At 31.5% G+C, this 15,533-nt stretch overlaps 1 protein-coding gene across 2 annotated transcripts in view; it reads right to left on the reverse strand.

Moving 5' to 3' along the window:
* The window catches only part of LOC111700354 (N-acetylated-alpha-linked acidic dipeptidase-like protein), a 21,109-nt gene extending 5,661 nt beyond the window's left edge, over window positions 1-15,448 (reverse strand). Inside the window, exons 1-19 of one of the 2 annotated variants that reach the window (XM_023471236.1) lie at window positions 15,332-15,447; window positions 14,199-14,461; window positions 13,069-13,143; window positions 12,752-12,817; window positions 10,034-10,111; window positions 9,218-9,336; window positions 8,328-8,469; window positions 7,761-7,848; window positions 7,426-7,531; window positions 6,040-6,127; window positions 5,667-5,757; window positions 5,416-5,499; window positions 4,284-4,426; window positions 3,970-4,035; window positions 3,514-3,566; window positions 2,317-2,432; window positions 1,491-1,575; window positions 523-631; window positions 331-396 (exon numbers count right to left, since the gene is read on the reverse strand). In XM_023471236.1, coding sequence (XP_023327004.1) covers window positions 331-396; window positions 523-631; window positions 1,491-1,575; window positions 2,317-2,432; window positions 3,514-3,566; window positions 3,970-4,035; window positions 4,284-4,426; window positions 5,416-5,499; window positions 5,667-5,757; window positions 6,040-6,127; window positions 7,426-7,531; window positions 7,761-7,848; window positions 8,328-8,469; window positions 9,218-9,336; window positions 10,034-10,111; window positions 12,752-12,817; window positions 13,069-13,143; window positions 14,199-14,461; window positions 15,332-15,413 — 1,920 coding nt within the window. In that variant the 5' untranslated portion in view covers window positions 15,414-15,447. Of the gene's footprint in view, window positions 1-330; window positions 397-522; window positions 632-1,490; window positions 1,576-2,316; window positions 2,433-3,513; window positions 3,567-3,969; window positions 4,036-4,283; window positions 4,427-5,415; window positions 5,500-5,666; window positions 5,758-6,039; window positions 6,128-7,425; window positions 7,532-7,760; window positions 7,849-8,327; window positions 8,470-9,217; window positions 9,337-10,033; window positions 10,112-12,751; window positions 12,818-13,068; window positions 13,144-14,198; window positions 14,462-15,331 lie in introns of both variants that reach the window. The other variant, XM_023471237.1, reaches the window with a different exon arrangement.
* Between the last annotated feature and the right edge of the window lie 85 nt (window positions 15,449-15,533).

Here is a 15,533-nt window from a genome sequence, read left to right on the forward strand (position 1 = left end):
AAAATCCACCAATGACAGTGCAGTAAAGTGGTCACGTGATACAGGCAGAGACACGTGATCAGTATACTGCTCTGCCATTGGTGATAGTTCTGGTCACGTGATTTAAGTTTAAGATTTTCTAAATTTTACATATGTGAACTTTCGTATAATTTTAACACAGTTTTATATCATTTTCTCGAGACAGGAACATCAGATAAAACTTACATGGGTCGCGATCAAGAGCTAAAGTGATTAGCTTTCAGCCTATACCCCCTTTCATTTTTCCTTTAGAGTCTCTTTAGGGCACATCACTACCCTCCCCACCCCCTCTCATCATTAGAAATCATTTACCGTATTTGTATTATTCGCCAAAAGTTGGAAAACTGTTTGCGCTGAATTGTATGGAGATTGCACAGCCTTAAAGATAAAAATTACATGTTAGATTCTTTAATTTGATTTTGACAAGAAGGATCTCATTGCTGTTTTTCTTGTTGATAATGTAAAATCTAAAAACCTATACTATAAATCATTCTTAGAAAATACCTTAGCTGCCTTAATAAATAAGCCTATCAGGGATGGGCTCGAATTAACTGATACTTTTTTATTCAGGTCTCCATTTAGGCAAGTGTCTGTATTAAGCATTGCAACACCCCTGAAAAAATATTTGATTAACATTGCAACACCCCTTTGAACATTCTATCTGATTAATATTAAAATATTATGTATCCATGATTACAACACCCCTAAACATTACAATATGTCTGATTCACATTGCATCACCCCTTAAAATAATCTATAAGATTAAAATTGCAACACCCTTTTGAACAATTCATTTGTAATGCCCATTAACATTTCAAATTAAATAATTAATATAGAATGATAAATTATTTTTAAATCAAACAACCAATATTACAGTTAAGACAATAAAAGTTTATACTTGATTGTATCCTATTAGATTTTATCATAGATAAAAATAGATTGCACATAAGACGACATTTTTCATCTTGAAAGATATAAATGTACAGAGATGTTTTAAAGATATTCCTATTATATAGATTAACTAGGTCGGTTGTGAACACTGGCTGTTCTTATGTCATTGAGTACTTGTGGTGTACATGAGTTCTGTAGAGAGAAATTTAAGTTAGTTTAGTCCTTCTCATGTCCTTCTTCCGTTCTCGTCAATAAGATATATTGCTCAGTGAAATATTGTTCAAATAGTTCCATTCCCAGAGTTATTCTACACTCTATTATAAAATCCATTAAAAAACCAAACCACCCCGCTTATCATCGAAGTACACTTTGACCCCTAGAAATATGAGTTCGCGGACTGTACAATTCTTGATGATTTAGCGTACATAAGTTATCTATGTTTATTTATTTATCTATGGATTTTATATAGTAGTGCTTGTAAGAGGAAGTTTTAAACCTTTATTCCTTTTTATGAATATCATAGTCTCTTCTCATTGGTTGGTAAATAATAAGATAAAATCAGTTTTTGAATGTCTTCTTACTTTTGCATCAAAATATGAATATTTTCCTCCACAAACTCCGTGGATCCGATCAACCCATACTCCTCCGAACACCAAGAAGCGAACACTAGGGCCTTCAAGCTTGTAATAATTTGAATTGAAATTAAAAGTTTACAAAACCTCAACTCCTAAACATGATAATTTGTAAACAGTTTTGAATGACATCTATGTGCGTAGTATTTTGAAAAAAAATATATTAAACCACTTTGGGAGGATTTTTTAATCTAACTTTTCTGTGGGATACAAATATTTCTCTTTGTGAATTTAAAGACTTTTATTTTTTTTAGATTGTTTTTAGTTTGTGTTTTGCTTTATGTTAAATTTGACATGCAAATGTTTAGAATAAGAAATAAGAAAACATTTGTTATTTTGGCCCTGAAAGAAAATATAGGACAAAAATGACCCAAAAATGAACCAACTGAAAGCACATCACTAGATGATAAATCTTGAATGAGTGATAAGTTCACATATGAGGAATTTTCGTTTAGTTTGGCAGATTTAAGTCCTACAATGATAACCAGAAAACTCTGGAATAGGAAGTCGACTTTTAAACTCAAGTTATGACTTTTAATAGCGCACTGAACATGAGACACAGAAAATGTGCAATGTAAACAGACCCATTTTACTTAATAAGTAATTTAATAACTTTCAAATAAAGCATATGCTTTAAACAAGATCAAATGCACTTCAGAAATGCTATAATGCCGTCTTTCTATTCCAGAGTTTTCTGGTTATGACTGTATAATCTTGAGCTTTTTCATTAATTTAATTAATTCGAAATCTGTTTCTGAGCAAGCAGTTTCCCTCCCTATAGTTCTACGAGGTCTCCAGCCTGTCTTGAACAAGGAACCCATAACCCGTACAACTTCCATAACAGCTGCTGTACCACTACTTGGATCCATAGTACCATACCCCCATGCATCCCTTAATAAAAAGAGATTTTTAAAGGGTATGTCTGTTTTACAATGATAACCTTTCAACCTTTTCTCTTTTCTAAAATCAAATTTATAATTTTCATACTGCTCTATCATTTGACTTGCAAGTTTCTTGCTGCAGAAACAATGGAGAAGATTGTTAGAATGAAACACTTTTCAAGCTAGAAAAATACAATCTCTTTCACATTATCGATCAGGATCAGATTAAAAGAACTGTGAAGGACAAATGAAATGGGTATAGTTATTCTGATGTTCCTGTCTCGAGATATTGATACAAAATTGTGTCAAATTTATACAAAAATTCATATATATACAATTTAGTATAGAAATAGTAGATTTAAAGAGATCAAATTCAGCAAATGTGCAACCAATCTTAAAACGAAGATATCCTAGAGAAACCTAATTGTAACTTAGGTTTTCTCCAATTATTATATTATAATTTTTATTTTTATTTTTAATAGATAAAATTACAAAAATCTTAATTTCCTCTTTTTAAAAGGATTTTAAAGCTATTGCTTAAAGATTGTGATATTTTTGAATAAAAAGTCTGAGTTTCCAATACCTAAATCTTTGCAGCACCATGTTTATATTTGATATATTTTGATATTTGTTGATATTTCAAACTATAAATTCTGTCAGATCAAATTTAGACAGGAACATCAGATAAACTTACATGGGTCGCGATCAAGAGCTAAATGATTAGCTTTCAGCCTATTCCCAATTCATTTTTCCTTTACAGTACCTTTAAGGTTTAAAGGATACCATTGTGAATCTCCCATGATCATCTTTAAGATTATGTTTGTAGTCCCTTTAGAGGGCAGTGGTTGTTAAGCAATAATCTCGATTTCTATCAGCAGCTCAGTAGCATACACAGTTGGGGGGGGGCAAAAAAATTTCACGCTTCGCGCAAACATTTTGCCTACTCATGACTATAATCCAGTGTAAGCCCCTGATTTCCTTCTAACATGTCAGAAAATCATTGCTTCTGCCCAAAAGAAATTTGATGTATTTTGAACAACTTTTAAAACTTTAACCAGTTTATTTATGGTAAAAAAATCAATAAGGTTTACCTATGATTTCCAACCATTATAATTTTGTCAGGTTCAGAACTCCCTCGTATTATCTATTCAAATTACAAAAATCTTAATTTCCTCTTTTTAAAAGGATTTTAAAGCTATTGCTTAAAGATTGTGATATTTTTGAATAAAAAGTCTGAGTTTCCAATCCTTAAATCTTTGCAGCACCATGTTGATATTTGATATATTTTGATATTTGTTGATATTTCAAACTATAAATTCTGTCAGATCAAATTTTCTAAGTTTGAAATATAATCATCAGGTTGCAAAGATGTAGGGATTAAAAAATTTGAGTTTGTGGCTTAAACTCTGTTCTTTTAATCTTTTAGAAAGAAATAAATTTGTAGTTTTTTCTTCTTGAAAGATGTTCAAATATTAAAATAAAAATGTTTTTTTTCAGTTTAAAATTTTAAATTTCGTTAAAATTAAAAATGTCTTTTACAAACTCACCCCAATAACATTAGAATCATTCTTGTCTTGTAGATAATTATTCACAACCAGCTTCACTTTCCAACCCTGGACTTGGAAATATTAAACTCAGATATAATCAAAATATAGATGGATAGAATTAAAGAAGGATAGGAATTGATTGATAGATTCATAAACGATGGATTTTGAATCACAGCTTAACCCAAACTAAACAGTTTTTCGAGTAACTAAAAAGTTTTTTTTAATTAGTAAAAATGCATAAAAACCCAAAAAGTTTTAAAAAATTGTAATTTTTCCTTATATATTGCATTCGTTCTTTATTTAAGCATGTCTACCTCGTACATTTTATTAAAGCCTGGCCCAAGTCTGTGGCTGATATTATTAAAACCTCCACGCCACTTCAAGGGGGCCTCTGCACCCCCCAGCTTGCTCAAAAGCTGTAATGCATCACCATAGCCTATTGGCTGACAGGGGATACCTGGATAACAAAAAAGGGGTATATATTTTCTAAAAAAAAATAATAACATTAGCCTATTCCCTGCACCATAAATATCTTAAGATCTAAGATTTAGAATCTATTTTGTTCTACATTATTGACATACATTTTTGAAATATTCATGAGGTAAAGCTAAGAGTTTCACTTTAATTCTGAGTAGATATTGTATTAAAAGACCTATTGGCATAGCAGAAATCCACAGCATGAAGATTAATATCTAAATATTTATTTTAGTAAAGCTTATCGTTTGCATACATACTAATTTATAGTTAGGTTTTGTTACATTCATCATTACAATAGCTTACTACTTTAACATACATTATTACAATTAATTGTATATACCTATAATGATGCGGAATAATTCTATTTGAGTGTTAAAATTTTTTTGCACTCCACGGCCAAAAATGCGTTTAATTCTTCAATTTTTTTATGTTGTTCATTTCTCTTCTCCCTTTCCCTTTTCGCAGATGACTGACAAGTTCTCTTGGAACTGGATACAGATCTTTTCTGGGACATTAGTATAGACTGGGGATTTTCCTGGGATTTCACCAGGGAAGTTGGAGTATCTTGGGAATAACATTAGCCTATTCCCTGCACCATAAATATCTTAAGATCTAAGATTTAGAATCTATTTTGTTCTACATTATTGACATACATTTTTGAAATATATGAAATGAGGTAAAGCTAAGAGTTTCACTTTAATTCTGAGTAAATATTGTATTAAAATACCTATTGGCATAGCAGAGATCCACAGCATGAAGATTTATTGTGATCAATTTTGACTCTCTTATGGGGGGTTGAGCCAAGGATGTATTTGGATTGAATGCCCCAAATTGTGTGCACTTGTTCTTACATCAGTTTAACTAATTCTGTTTTTCAAACGTGGGACCAAACTTAATGTATTTGAGTAAAGTTCAAATGCTGAACTATACCTACTACTTGTAAAACTACTTGTCAACTAAAATATTGACCTGGAAGTCCTTCTGATTCATTCAAAGATTTTCTATAAGCTCCAGGGATAGAAGTCCAGCCAGGACTCAAAGGATCTCCATTTCCTATAATTTCAAATTAAAGATTTCATTAATGGATGCCAATTAGCAAAAAACCTCATTTTTTTACTCCAATTGATGACCAGTATTTTGATTGATTAACTCTAACAAGTTTTATTGTGTTTTAGTTTGATTGCAATATTTAAATTGTTTTAATTGATCCATGATGATACCTCTGTATACTGAACCCCTCTGAACTCCAGAGGGTGGGAGAAAATAAGTGTTTGGATAAACATGCTCTTCATTAATTCCTTCAGGAGCTACCTTTAAAAAATCTTTGACAGATATTGATTTTTACAAAAAGTTTTAATTTCACATTTCATAAAATTTTTCCTAAAAGCAGATGAATTTAAATTTGAGAATTTTTTACTGAATTAGATAAATAAAATAGTGTAAAAATACAGCAAATAATTGTTGGCTTTTTAATTCTTCATGCAAATGTCATTTTTAGACAAATCTAGCAACCTACCCAAAGTAAAATCATATTATTAAATCAAGAAAAATCTAGATTTGCTGTAATCCAAAATTTCTAAAGAATCTCTTAACCTGTTCTGGATCTGAATAGAAGATAACCCCGACAGCTCCTTCCTTCTCCAGGTTCTTAACCTTATCACCTCGATAAATGGCACCATATCTGTAACAAAATTTGGTATAAGACAAATCTGGGAAAAATGACATTAGACGTTAGACGTTAGATGTTAGACGTTAGACATTAGACGTTAGACATTAGATGTTAGACGTTAGATGTTAGACGTTAGACGTTAGGCGTTAGACGTTAGACTTAGACGTTTGAAAAAGAACTTTCAAGTATGGCTTGTGCCATCTACCTAGAACAATGTTTTCTTTATCACAATAACTTTCCAACCTTCTTATGACCAAAATTAAACATGGCTAATCATAAAGAAGTGTGCGGCATATGAGTATGGGTAAACCATACTAAAGTCTATACTCTCTTAGTACAGCTATTTAGATAGATAAGTTCAATCTAAATATTCAGGAATAGCCCCTTTAAATCTGCTCGGACCGACACGCGCAAAGAGAAGAGAACTGACGAGCGCACAGCATGAGGAAGCTCTAAAGCAGAGAGGAAGCCTTCACTCCCACTTTAACCATCAACTTATAAAGACCTAATCTGTCGTGCGTCCTGAATTTTATTATCATTACTATTCAATATTATTTCATTTCAGAGTAAATTAAAATGAGGGTTCATAGAGTCTTGAGCACTTCAGATGGAATGTAGGACTGTTGTATATTCTTCAATATGCACACTATGAATCATGATTCAGACAATTATTCATGGTTTACGGTTCCTAGTCTGGTACACAGTTATTTAACTTGGTTCATGAATATCTAACCTGCAACAAACCGAAACCAATTAAAACATTTTCAACAACAAAAATTCATTTTTCATCATTAATTTTTCTTTTTCCACTTTATTTCATTTTTTAGCATTCATTATTTAATACTTTCTACCAATTGTTATTGCAATTTTCCCAACTAGACTGATACCAATTTTATGTCTCTACCTTGTTATTGCAATTTTCCCCACAAGACTGATACCAATTTTATGTTTCTACCTTGTTATTGGAATTTTCCCCACAAGACGGATTCCCATTTAATGTTTCTACCTTGTTATTGCAATTTTCCCCACAAGACGGATTCCCATTTAATGTTTCTACCTTGTTATTGCAATTTTCACCACAAGACTGATTCCAATTTTATGTTTCTACCTTGTTATTGGAATTTTCCCCACAAGCTGGATTCCCATTTAATGTTTCTACCTTGTTATTACAATTTTCCCCACAAGCTGGATTCCCATATAATGTTTCTACCTTGTTATTGCAATTTTCCCAACAAGACAGATTCCCATAATGTTTCTACCTTGTTAATGCAATTTTCCCCACAAGATGGATTCCCATTTAATGTTTCTACCTTGTTATTGCAATTTTCCCAACTAGGCTGATTCCCATTTCTTTCAACTGTGTTAGATCCTTTTCCTCAGCTAGGTTCACATAGACAAGGTCCCCTGATACTGAACCTGAGACCAGATTTAATTATTGGAAAAAAATGACATAGTTGAACCGTTTATCTACAAGTAGCAGAGAAGTGGTTTAACCACTAGTTTTGTTCAACATCGACAATGGACTCTTCTGTTGATTTTCAAAAACTTGCCGCTGGTAAAGTCACTCCACAAATTTTGCCATTTCACAATAGCATCAATCATTAATTTATTTTTAGCTTCAAATATACCAAGAAATAATTTCTACCTTTTGGTGAATATGCATTGAATGCATGAATAAAATCAGGATGAAAATCAGGGCCTGTCACATTCTCCATGTGATGACTCTGCCACATCTATAGATTGGATCAATATTGGTAGTATATACTTTTTGTTCTTATACTATATATTTGTTTTTGATGATAAAAACCAAAATTTTTTATCCAAATGGAAAATTTCCAGGTTTTTTATATTGAATTACAAAATTAGTACAGTTAACAACTTAAACCAATAATTTAGTTTGCATTTACAGCTGCTTATAACATTGCAAAGCTATCATTGTGTCAATTAAGCCATTTCTTGCAGAATTTGTCAGTTGAACGTAGGGTGTAGGTAAATTTCAATATACATGTTAAAAACCATTAGATTTTTTCAATAAAACTATTTCTGAGATCCTCATATCAAATTATTGTTATAATAAATTAAAATATATCAAAATAAATTTACTGCCTTTAAACCCCATATTTCCCATACCTTAAAGAACAGTAAACAGAATACTTCAGAAAGTTTTACATTTCTTAAGTAATGCAAAAGTTATAACCTTTTTTATTCATACCTCTTTTCCATTTTGATTGAGAAGAGATATTTTGTTAGGGTTTTTCTGATCAGGGTAGGATAAAAGAGCATTGTATGTAGGACGTAGTATTTCAGTAATTCCAAATTCTCTCCATTTATTCTCAATCCAATCCGCTAGCCATCTTTAAAATTATGATTCACAATGAAAAATTGTCTTAAAATTTTTATGTTGTGACCATTTTTTTCTCTTGATGTACAGGTACGTTTAGATGACTTGAGGTGGGAACTGTTGTATTGTAAATATTGAGATCAATGCATGATTGTGGTCTTTTGTTAATCTGCAGAATAATTTGATCTTTATTCGATATCTCGAGAAGATGGCAATGAGGTATCCAGTGAACAGCCGACCAGAAACAAGGAAATTATGCGTACAACCATTCGGAGAACAGAGATATTGCAGATATTCAAAATAAAAAAAGATATGGCAAATTTTCCTAAAAATTTAAAATCCCCCCTGTGGATATCAAGATAGAAAAATCTGGATTATTAGTATACAACACATAAGTTTCCAGCTCAGAAAAGTGTTGCTCATTTTAATATTTTTCAACTTCATAACTTTACAAGAAATAACTAGCATGAGAAAATGGGTCTCAAACAATCTTCTCAATTTTCTTTATTCTATAAAAATGTGGAAAATGAAGACGAGCATCAACACAGCATTTGCGCAGTGTACACAATCCAAGTTGAATTTGAAGCTACTGGTAAAACTGGTATCTGCAACAGCATTGAAGAAACAAAAGATTAATTAAATGTCGCCTTCTCAATCCACATTTTCATGGGTCATACTGTCTGATTTTTTACTTTTTTATTGATAGCACACATTCCCTTTTATTGATAGCACACATTCCCTTTTAGCACTTAAAATTGTACCTATCTCTGACTCCTGCTGCAATATGTGGTTCCTCAGATAGAACCCTGAGGAACTCCATTATCTCCATTGCGTTAACTTCTTCAATAGCAACCTCAGGAGGTATTCCAGCTGATAGATCCTTTTCAAAAAGAATAATTTTTTAAAGTTAAGTAATTTTAATTATTTTATTTGATGTTGCGTTTGTTTGTTATCGAATGTTAATATCAATTCAAAGTAATTTTTCAAAAAGATAATGTTTGAATATTAATCATGGTAACAATTAAATTAAAAGAAAGAAATTCCAAAGGAATTGAGACTTTGTCACAAACTATGATTCCTTTAATACAGAAAATTTGTTAATCCAAACCTTTCATTTTCGAAATAGTTTTAAATGGTCATGCTTATAGACATAATGGTCTATCTATATAATATTTGTGCTGATTATGAGACTTCAATTATTACCTAAATCTAAATTTGATAATTTCAAAATGTATGATTTGGTCTTTTGTCTTTTGAATAACCTGTTGGATATAAACTAACTAAGGAATTGAGTCTTTGTCACAAACTCTGATTATCTAATCCCTATATCTATACAAGCTAATGTCATACACCTTAAATAATTAAAGCTGTGAATTCTGTTAGATCAAATCATCTAATTTTAAAATTTCAAAGGTTTACACTATCAGGTTGCAGAGAAATAGGGATTAGAAAATTTGAGAGTTTACGGCAAATACTCAATTCCTTTGAGAATTTTGGAATGTTTAGCACTGAAAATATTGCTGCTGACTCTAAATGTTAAAAAATAAAAACTAATTCCAAATGAAAGAAATTTCTACCTCTCCATCATCCAAGTTATCTTCCACATTTGTGGAAGTTACAATCTTGGTTAAGGGTTTAATATGTTTCTCTGTTTTCTGCAATGAATGAAAGGAATATTAGGCAATTGTTGGGGAAACTTTTTCAAAGTAAACCTTTCTTGCAAGTAGATCGCGCTTATCGCACAATGGATAGTATAGAGATGGTAATGCGCGATTTACAATGGTACCCTTGAAACCATAATCTGATCAAAACTGTGGAAGATGCCATCGAGCTTATCTGTCTCGAAAAGTGTTTATTTCCCCCAAAAAAATGTGATTAGTGTCTTTCTGTAACATATTTCACTTTTTTACTTTCCAATTTTTTTAATAAATTTTTTGGAGTCGAGTGAAAAACTTTTTTCTCCTAAAATCAAAAGTGTAGAAAAGTTAAAAAAGATTTTAAATGTTAATTTATAGCTTTTACTAAACTTTGTCAAGATTAGACATAAATGAAGAATGCGCAAAAGTGGGTGTTGTAAATTTGCACTGTTAGCTATAATTGCCTAGATAAACTTTAATGTGATAGGTGTAATATATCAATTGATAGATTAAAACAATTAGAGCAGTGTAAAATGTCATCACAGACAAGCAAGGGGGGGGCACTGGGGCACGTGGCCCTCTTTTACCCCCAAAGGGGGTTTACAGAAGGGGCACACTTTCTGAGACAGAAAAGGAAGAAAATGAAAAAATGAAAAGAAGGAAACGGAAAATAAAAGAAAGAAAGAAAAAAGGGGAGATAATTGGCATAAAATTAGTGTTTGTTTTTAAGAATATGTGCAAAGGATTATTTTTTCTTCAAAATAAAGAAAAATTGAGTGCTTTATAAAATAAATTTTTTGGTAATTTTTATTTAAATCCTGTCTTGTGATATGATAGGGTTCAAATACATTTTTTGTATTTTGAGAAGATTATCTTTTCTCATCTTTTCTTAGATTCATGATTCTAATGAACCATCGTACTGCAAAAAGTAACATGGAGACAAATTTAAATTATAAACGAAATATGGCCAGGTTTAGGAACAGCTGTTTGTACTTAGCGATGGAAAATAGCTAGAATCGTTTTACAGAAACTTTAAAGGATATATTTTTAGACTTTTAAAAGGTTTTACGACAATCTGAGAGGGTTCCAACGATTTAAAAATGCATTCTGTAGAAGTTTGCTTTTATCAAACATGCAAATTTGGATCCTATGTGAAAATATAAGGCAAAAACGAACCAAAAACTACCGTTTTAAAAAACCAAAAACGATTGTTTTAAAACGATAATTTTTGCCTTATATTTTCTTCTAGGGTAACAAATTTGCATGTTTGATAAAAGCAAACTTCTATAGAATAAAGTTTAAAAATCTTGGAACCTTCTTATATTGTTATAAAACATTCTAAAATTCGAATTTGGCTATTGCCCATCCCTATTTGTATCATCCTCAAGCTAGCAGGGAAGTTTTTTTCGAATTTTAGTTTCGAGAAAACTGAAGATTTTCATACTTGAGCTTTTCTTGATGTTTACAGGCATTTATTTATATCCTTTACTTTCCCTGTATTAAAGTAAGTATTAGGTATTTCAGTGTTACATTTATGTATAGATTAACTCAAATCTCTACATCTTAAACCTCTAGTTTTTTTGTTTTGATGCAAATAGCTTCTCAATAGCAATAAAGGGAAAGAAAACAGGCAAAATAAACTTTACTGTGTGATAAGTTAAAAATAAAAAAACCAAATCAGGAATAATAAAACCAAAAGAGTTATTGTAGAAATTGCATTCTTCTATGGTTAGTTTAAAAACAATATTTTTATCTTTCTGAATTCTCAAGGCTAAAGACTATTGTAAACATTTAATGTAAAAAAGTTCCGAACTGTATTCAAACTTTGAATTTTTTTGGTTTACACTACACTCGGTGCAAAGATTTAGGGATTAGAATATTTGAGTTTGTGGCAAAAACTCAGTTCCAAATCTAGAGAATATTCTGAGACTGAACCAGACAAACTTCAAACTGATTATCATGTTTGATAACTGTAACCTGTTTATCTTCTTTCAAAGAACTTCTATAAAATCAAAAATGAAATAAGATTATGAATATTGGTTAGAATGATCAATCATAAATTCAATTCAACTTCAGGAGAAAACGTAACATTATCTGTTCTTTTTCCATGTAGATGATTGAAATTATATATGTATTATGATGTGTTTTTATTATTATTTCACTGTTTTTCTGGCCTTTCTATCTTTGCAGCCTGATAACTTAGACCTTAGATATTTTAACCTATAAATTCTGTTAGATCCACTAATCATGGCTTAAAATATCCAAGCTGTTGGCACCAGCATGGTACAAAGATATAAGGATTAGAAAATGTTGTAGCTAGTTTTCAATTCGATGTTAGGTACTTTTCCAAAGGCATTTTCTCAAGCAGAAACTTCCCAATGGTATTTCCCTCATTTACAACCTCCCAAATGTGCAATTTACCAAGCGGCAACTTCCAAAGTCTATTCTAGCCGCAGCGCTCGCCCCCTGTTCAAGCGGAGCAGCGCTCGGTCCCCATTGCAGCCTGCGGCGCCTCAGAATGCCTAACCTAATGCTAAATGTACGTGTGGAAAGTTGCCGTTTGGGAAATTGCATATTAAGGAAGCTGTCTCCTAGGAAATTTTCACTTGGGAAGTTGCCCTTGGGAAAAGGCCTTTGGGAAACCTTTAATTCCTTTACCTCGTAATTATTCTCCGAAGTATGTGAAGGTGCAGCGACTATTGGTAAAACATATTCCTCCTTTTTCTACAATAAAAAAAGGACTGTTACCTAATTATGACAAGATCTAAAGATTTTCCAAGGCAAATTAAGACTTTCTTATTTTTTGATTTGGCAAGGAAAGAAACAGTTGCATGGAGAATCATAACCTAAGTAAACAGACAGTCTAGACACCGTACAGATGTCTGTGAGTAACCCTGCATATAAATTTACAGCGCAGTTTTTTTTTATATAAATAAGCTTATTTTTTACTAAATTATCTATTAATTACTACTTACCGTTACCACATTCTGATTCATTCCCGAATAGGGAGGAGCTCCAACCAAAGTGTTTATTACAAATGGTGCAATTTTCTATAGAAAGATAGATTGTTTAGCAGTTGAAAATTAATCCTAGCCTTTCTTAAAAATACACACAGTTATCCTAGTTTTCAGATTTCATTAAATCACAAAAACAAAAAATTATTAAAAAACCGGTTTCAAAGGGCTGTAAGTGGAATTTCAAGTGATGTACAATTGTACCCTTGAAACCTATATCTGATAAATAATATGGAAGATATTGTCGTTTTTCTAGGTTCAAAAGTATTTTATTCTGTTGATTCCTGCAGCAGAATTGTGGCAAGTCACTTTTATAGTGAAACCATGCAATTGAAGAAATCAGTTTTCAAAATGATAAAAATGGATTTCTAATTCATCATTTATCAAACCAAGCAGCTTAAAAGGGTACCGTTGTGAATCAGGCATTGACATCTCTGTATGAAGGATCACTTAAAATCACACTTTTAGTCTTTTTAAAAATGAATTTCAATGTTTTTCTAGACTTTCCTTGTAATGTAAATATATACATCTATTGTTTCATGAATAAAATATAACGAAAGAAATTATGGACAAAATTTAGATTTTTTTAGCCTTTACGGAAAGATCTTGAAGAGACTGTAAGCGTAATTTCATATGACCTTCCATGCAAAGATGTCAATGTCCGATTCACACCAGTTCCCTTAAACTCATTGACTGAACAAGTATACATGTTTAACATTTTGAAACATGATAATTTTCAATTTTGGTTTCTCTAAAAAAGGGTAATTTCTACTGCAGAAATGCATATCGAAATTATCAAAATTTAACATTTAAATTTAGAAAAACTACAATATCTTCCACATTATTGATTATATAAAGGTTCCAAGAATTCCGTTGTGAATTGGGCAGTGTCATCATGAAATTAAGCTTACCCTTTAATTTATTTGTTAATTTTGTGGTTTTGGCCAAAGGCCTAATAAATGCTTTAAAGTTGTAACATAATTTTGTTAACAGTTCAAATTGGCCAAGTTTTGGCAAATCATTCATTGTTTTTTTTCAGGAAACTTTTGCTTTGAAGAAAAGGTTTAAATGGGATAAAATTTCAAATTCACCTCTTCTTTTGTTGAGCTACTGCTACTTCCACCGATACTACTACTGATACTACTACTGGTACTGCTACTGCTACTGCTGCTGCTGCTGCTGCTGCTACTGCTACTGCCACTAATGCTACTGCTTTGAATGCTACTACCACCAATGCTACTGTCACCAATGTTACTGCCGCTAATGCTTCTGCCACTAATGCTATCGCCACCAATGCTGCTGCCATCAATGCTGCTGCCTCTAGACTGCCGGAATCGATATCCTTTCGGCACACCTACAAAAAATTATTTAATCTAATCCTTAAAAGGACTATATTTTGCATATTTGAACACCTTCACTTTTTACAATTTGTTTTCTTCCTCATAAACTGAATTCATTTTCAAGCATATAAAGGATTTTTTTAATTGAAAACATATTTACTTGTTAAAATTAAAGAATTCAAGAAAAATTCAATTATTGGAAAATGACCTAATCATAATCTTTACATTTTAATGCATGATTAAATAAGACATTAGAATTGTAAATAATATAAACAACATATTCTACAATATCATCCATTCTTTAAAAAAAGCGTCAGCACAACTTAAAGGCCGTTTACTGTACTTTTTAAAACCTAATAAAGAATGAACAAGATATCCTTCTTTGTTTAGCTAAAATTTGATTATCTTCAATTGTGGTTTCTCTATATTAGTGTCCATGCACATTTATGCTTTGCAGCGACATGCATGAAATTGACAGAAAACTGACATCATCTTTATCATTACTCAGATACAGGGGTTTGATGGTCACCTCTGTAAATGAGGCTGTCACTTTAAATCACGTTTTATGTGATATCTACAAACATGAAAAACGTGTTTATACTAAAGTCGTTAAATCACTTATTTATTTATTAAAACTTTAAAAAAATGAAATAACAGTTTAATAGCTTAAAGGGAATACTATCCCCCACAAATAAGGGGGGGGGGCGAGCGCGATCCCTTCTTGCAGAATTGCGGTAATTTCTTTTGATTATTTGATTAATTCTTAAAATCTTTATATTTAATATAAAATCTATTAATTAATTAAAGATGTATTTGGTTACAATTTGCAATGTTTGAAAAACAAGACTGATTCTAACAAAATTAAATGAAGAACAGAAACAAACCTCTGTTTTTCTTTATGTATAATTTTGCATTATTTTGATAAAAAAATAATTGTAGAACAATGAGGAATTGTAGCACTAGCATACTAGTGCCGGGAGCTGCTATGGAGAACTGAATCTTTATAGTTAATAATCAAATTGAAAGAGAGAGGGAGGGAAGGAAGGAGAACAGAGAACAGAAGGTGGGGGCCGGGGAGGGGGGGTA

The sequence above is a fragment of the Eurytemora carolleeae genome, unplaced genomic scaffold (genome assembly GCF_000591075.1).
Source record: "Eurytemora carolleeae unplaced genomic scaffold, Eaff_2.0 scaffold311, whole genome shotgun sequence".
NCBI classification, from domain to species: domain Eukaryota; kingdom Metazoa; phylum Arthropoda; class Copepoda; order Calanoida; family Temoridae; genus Eurytemora; species Eurytemora carolleeae.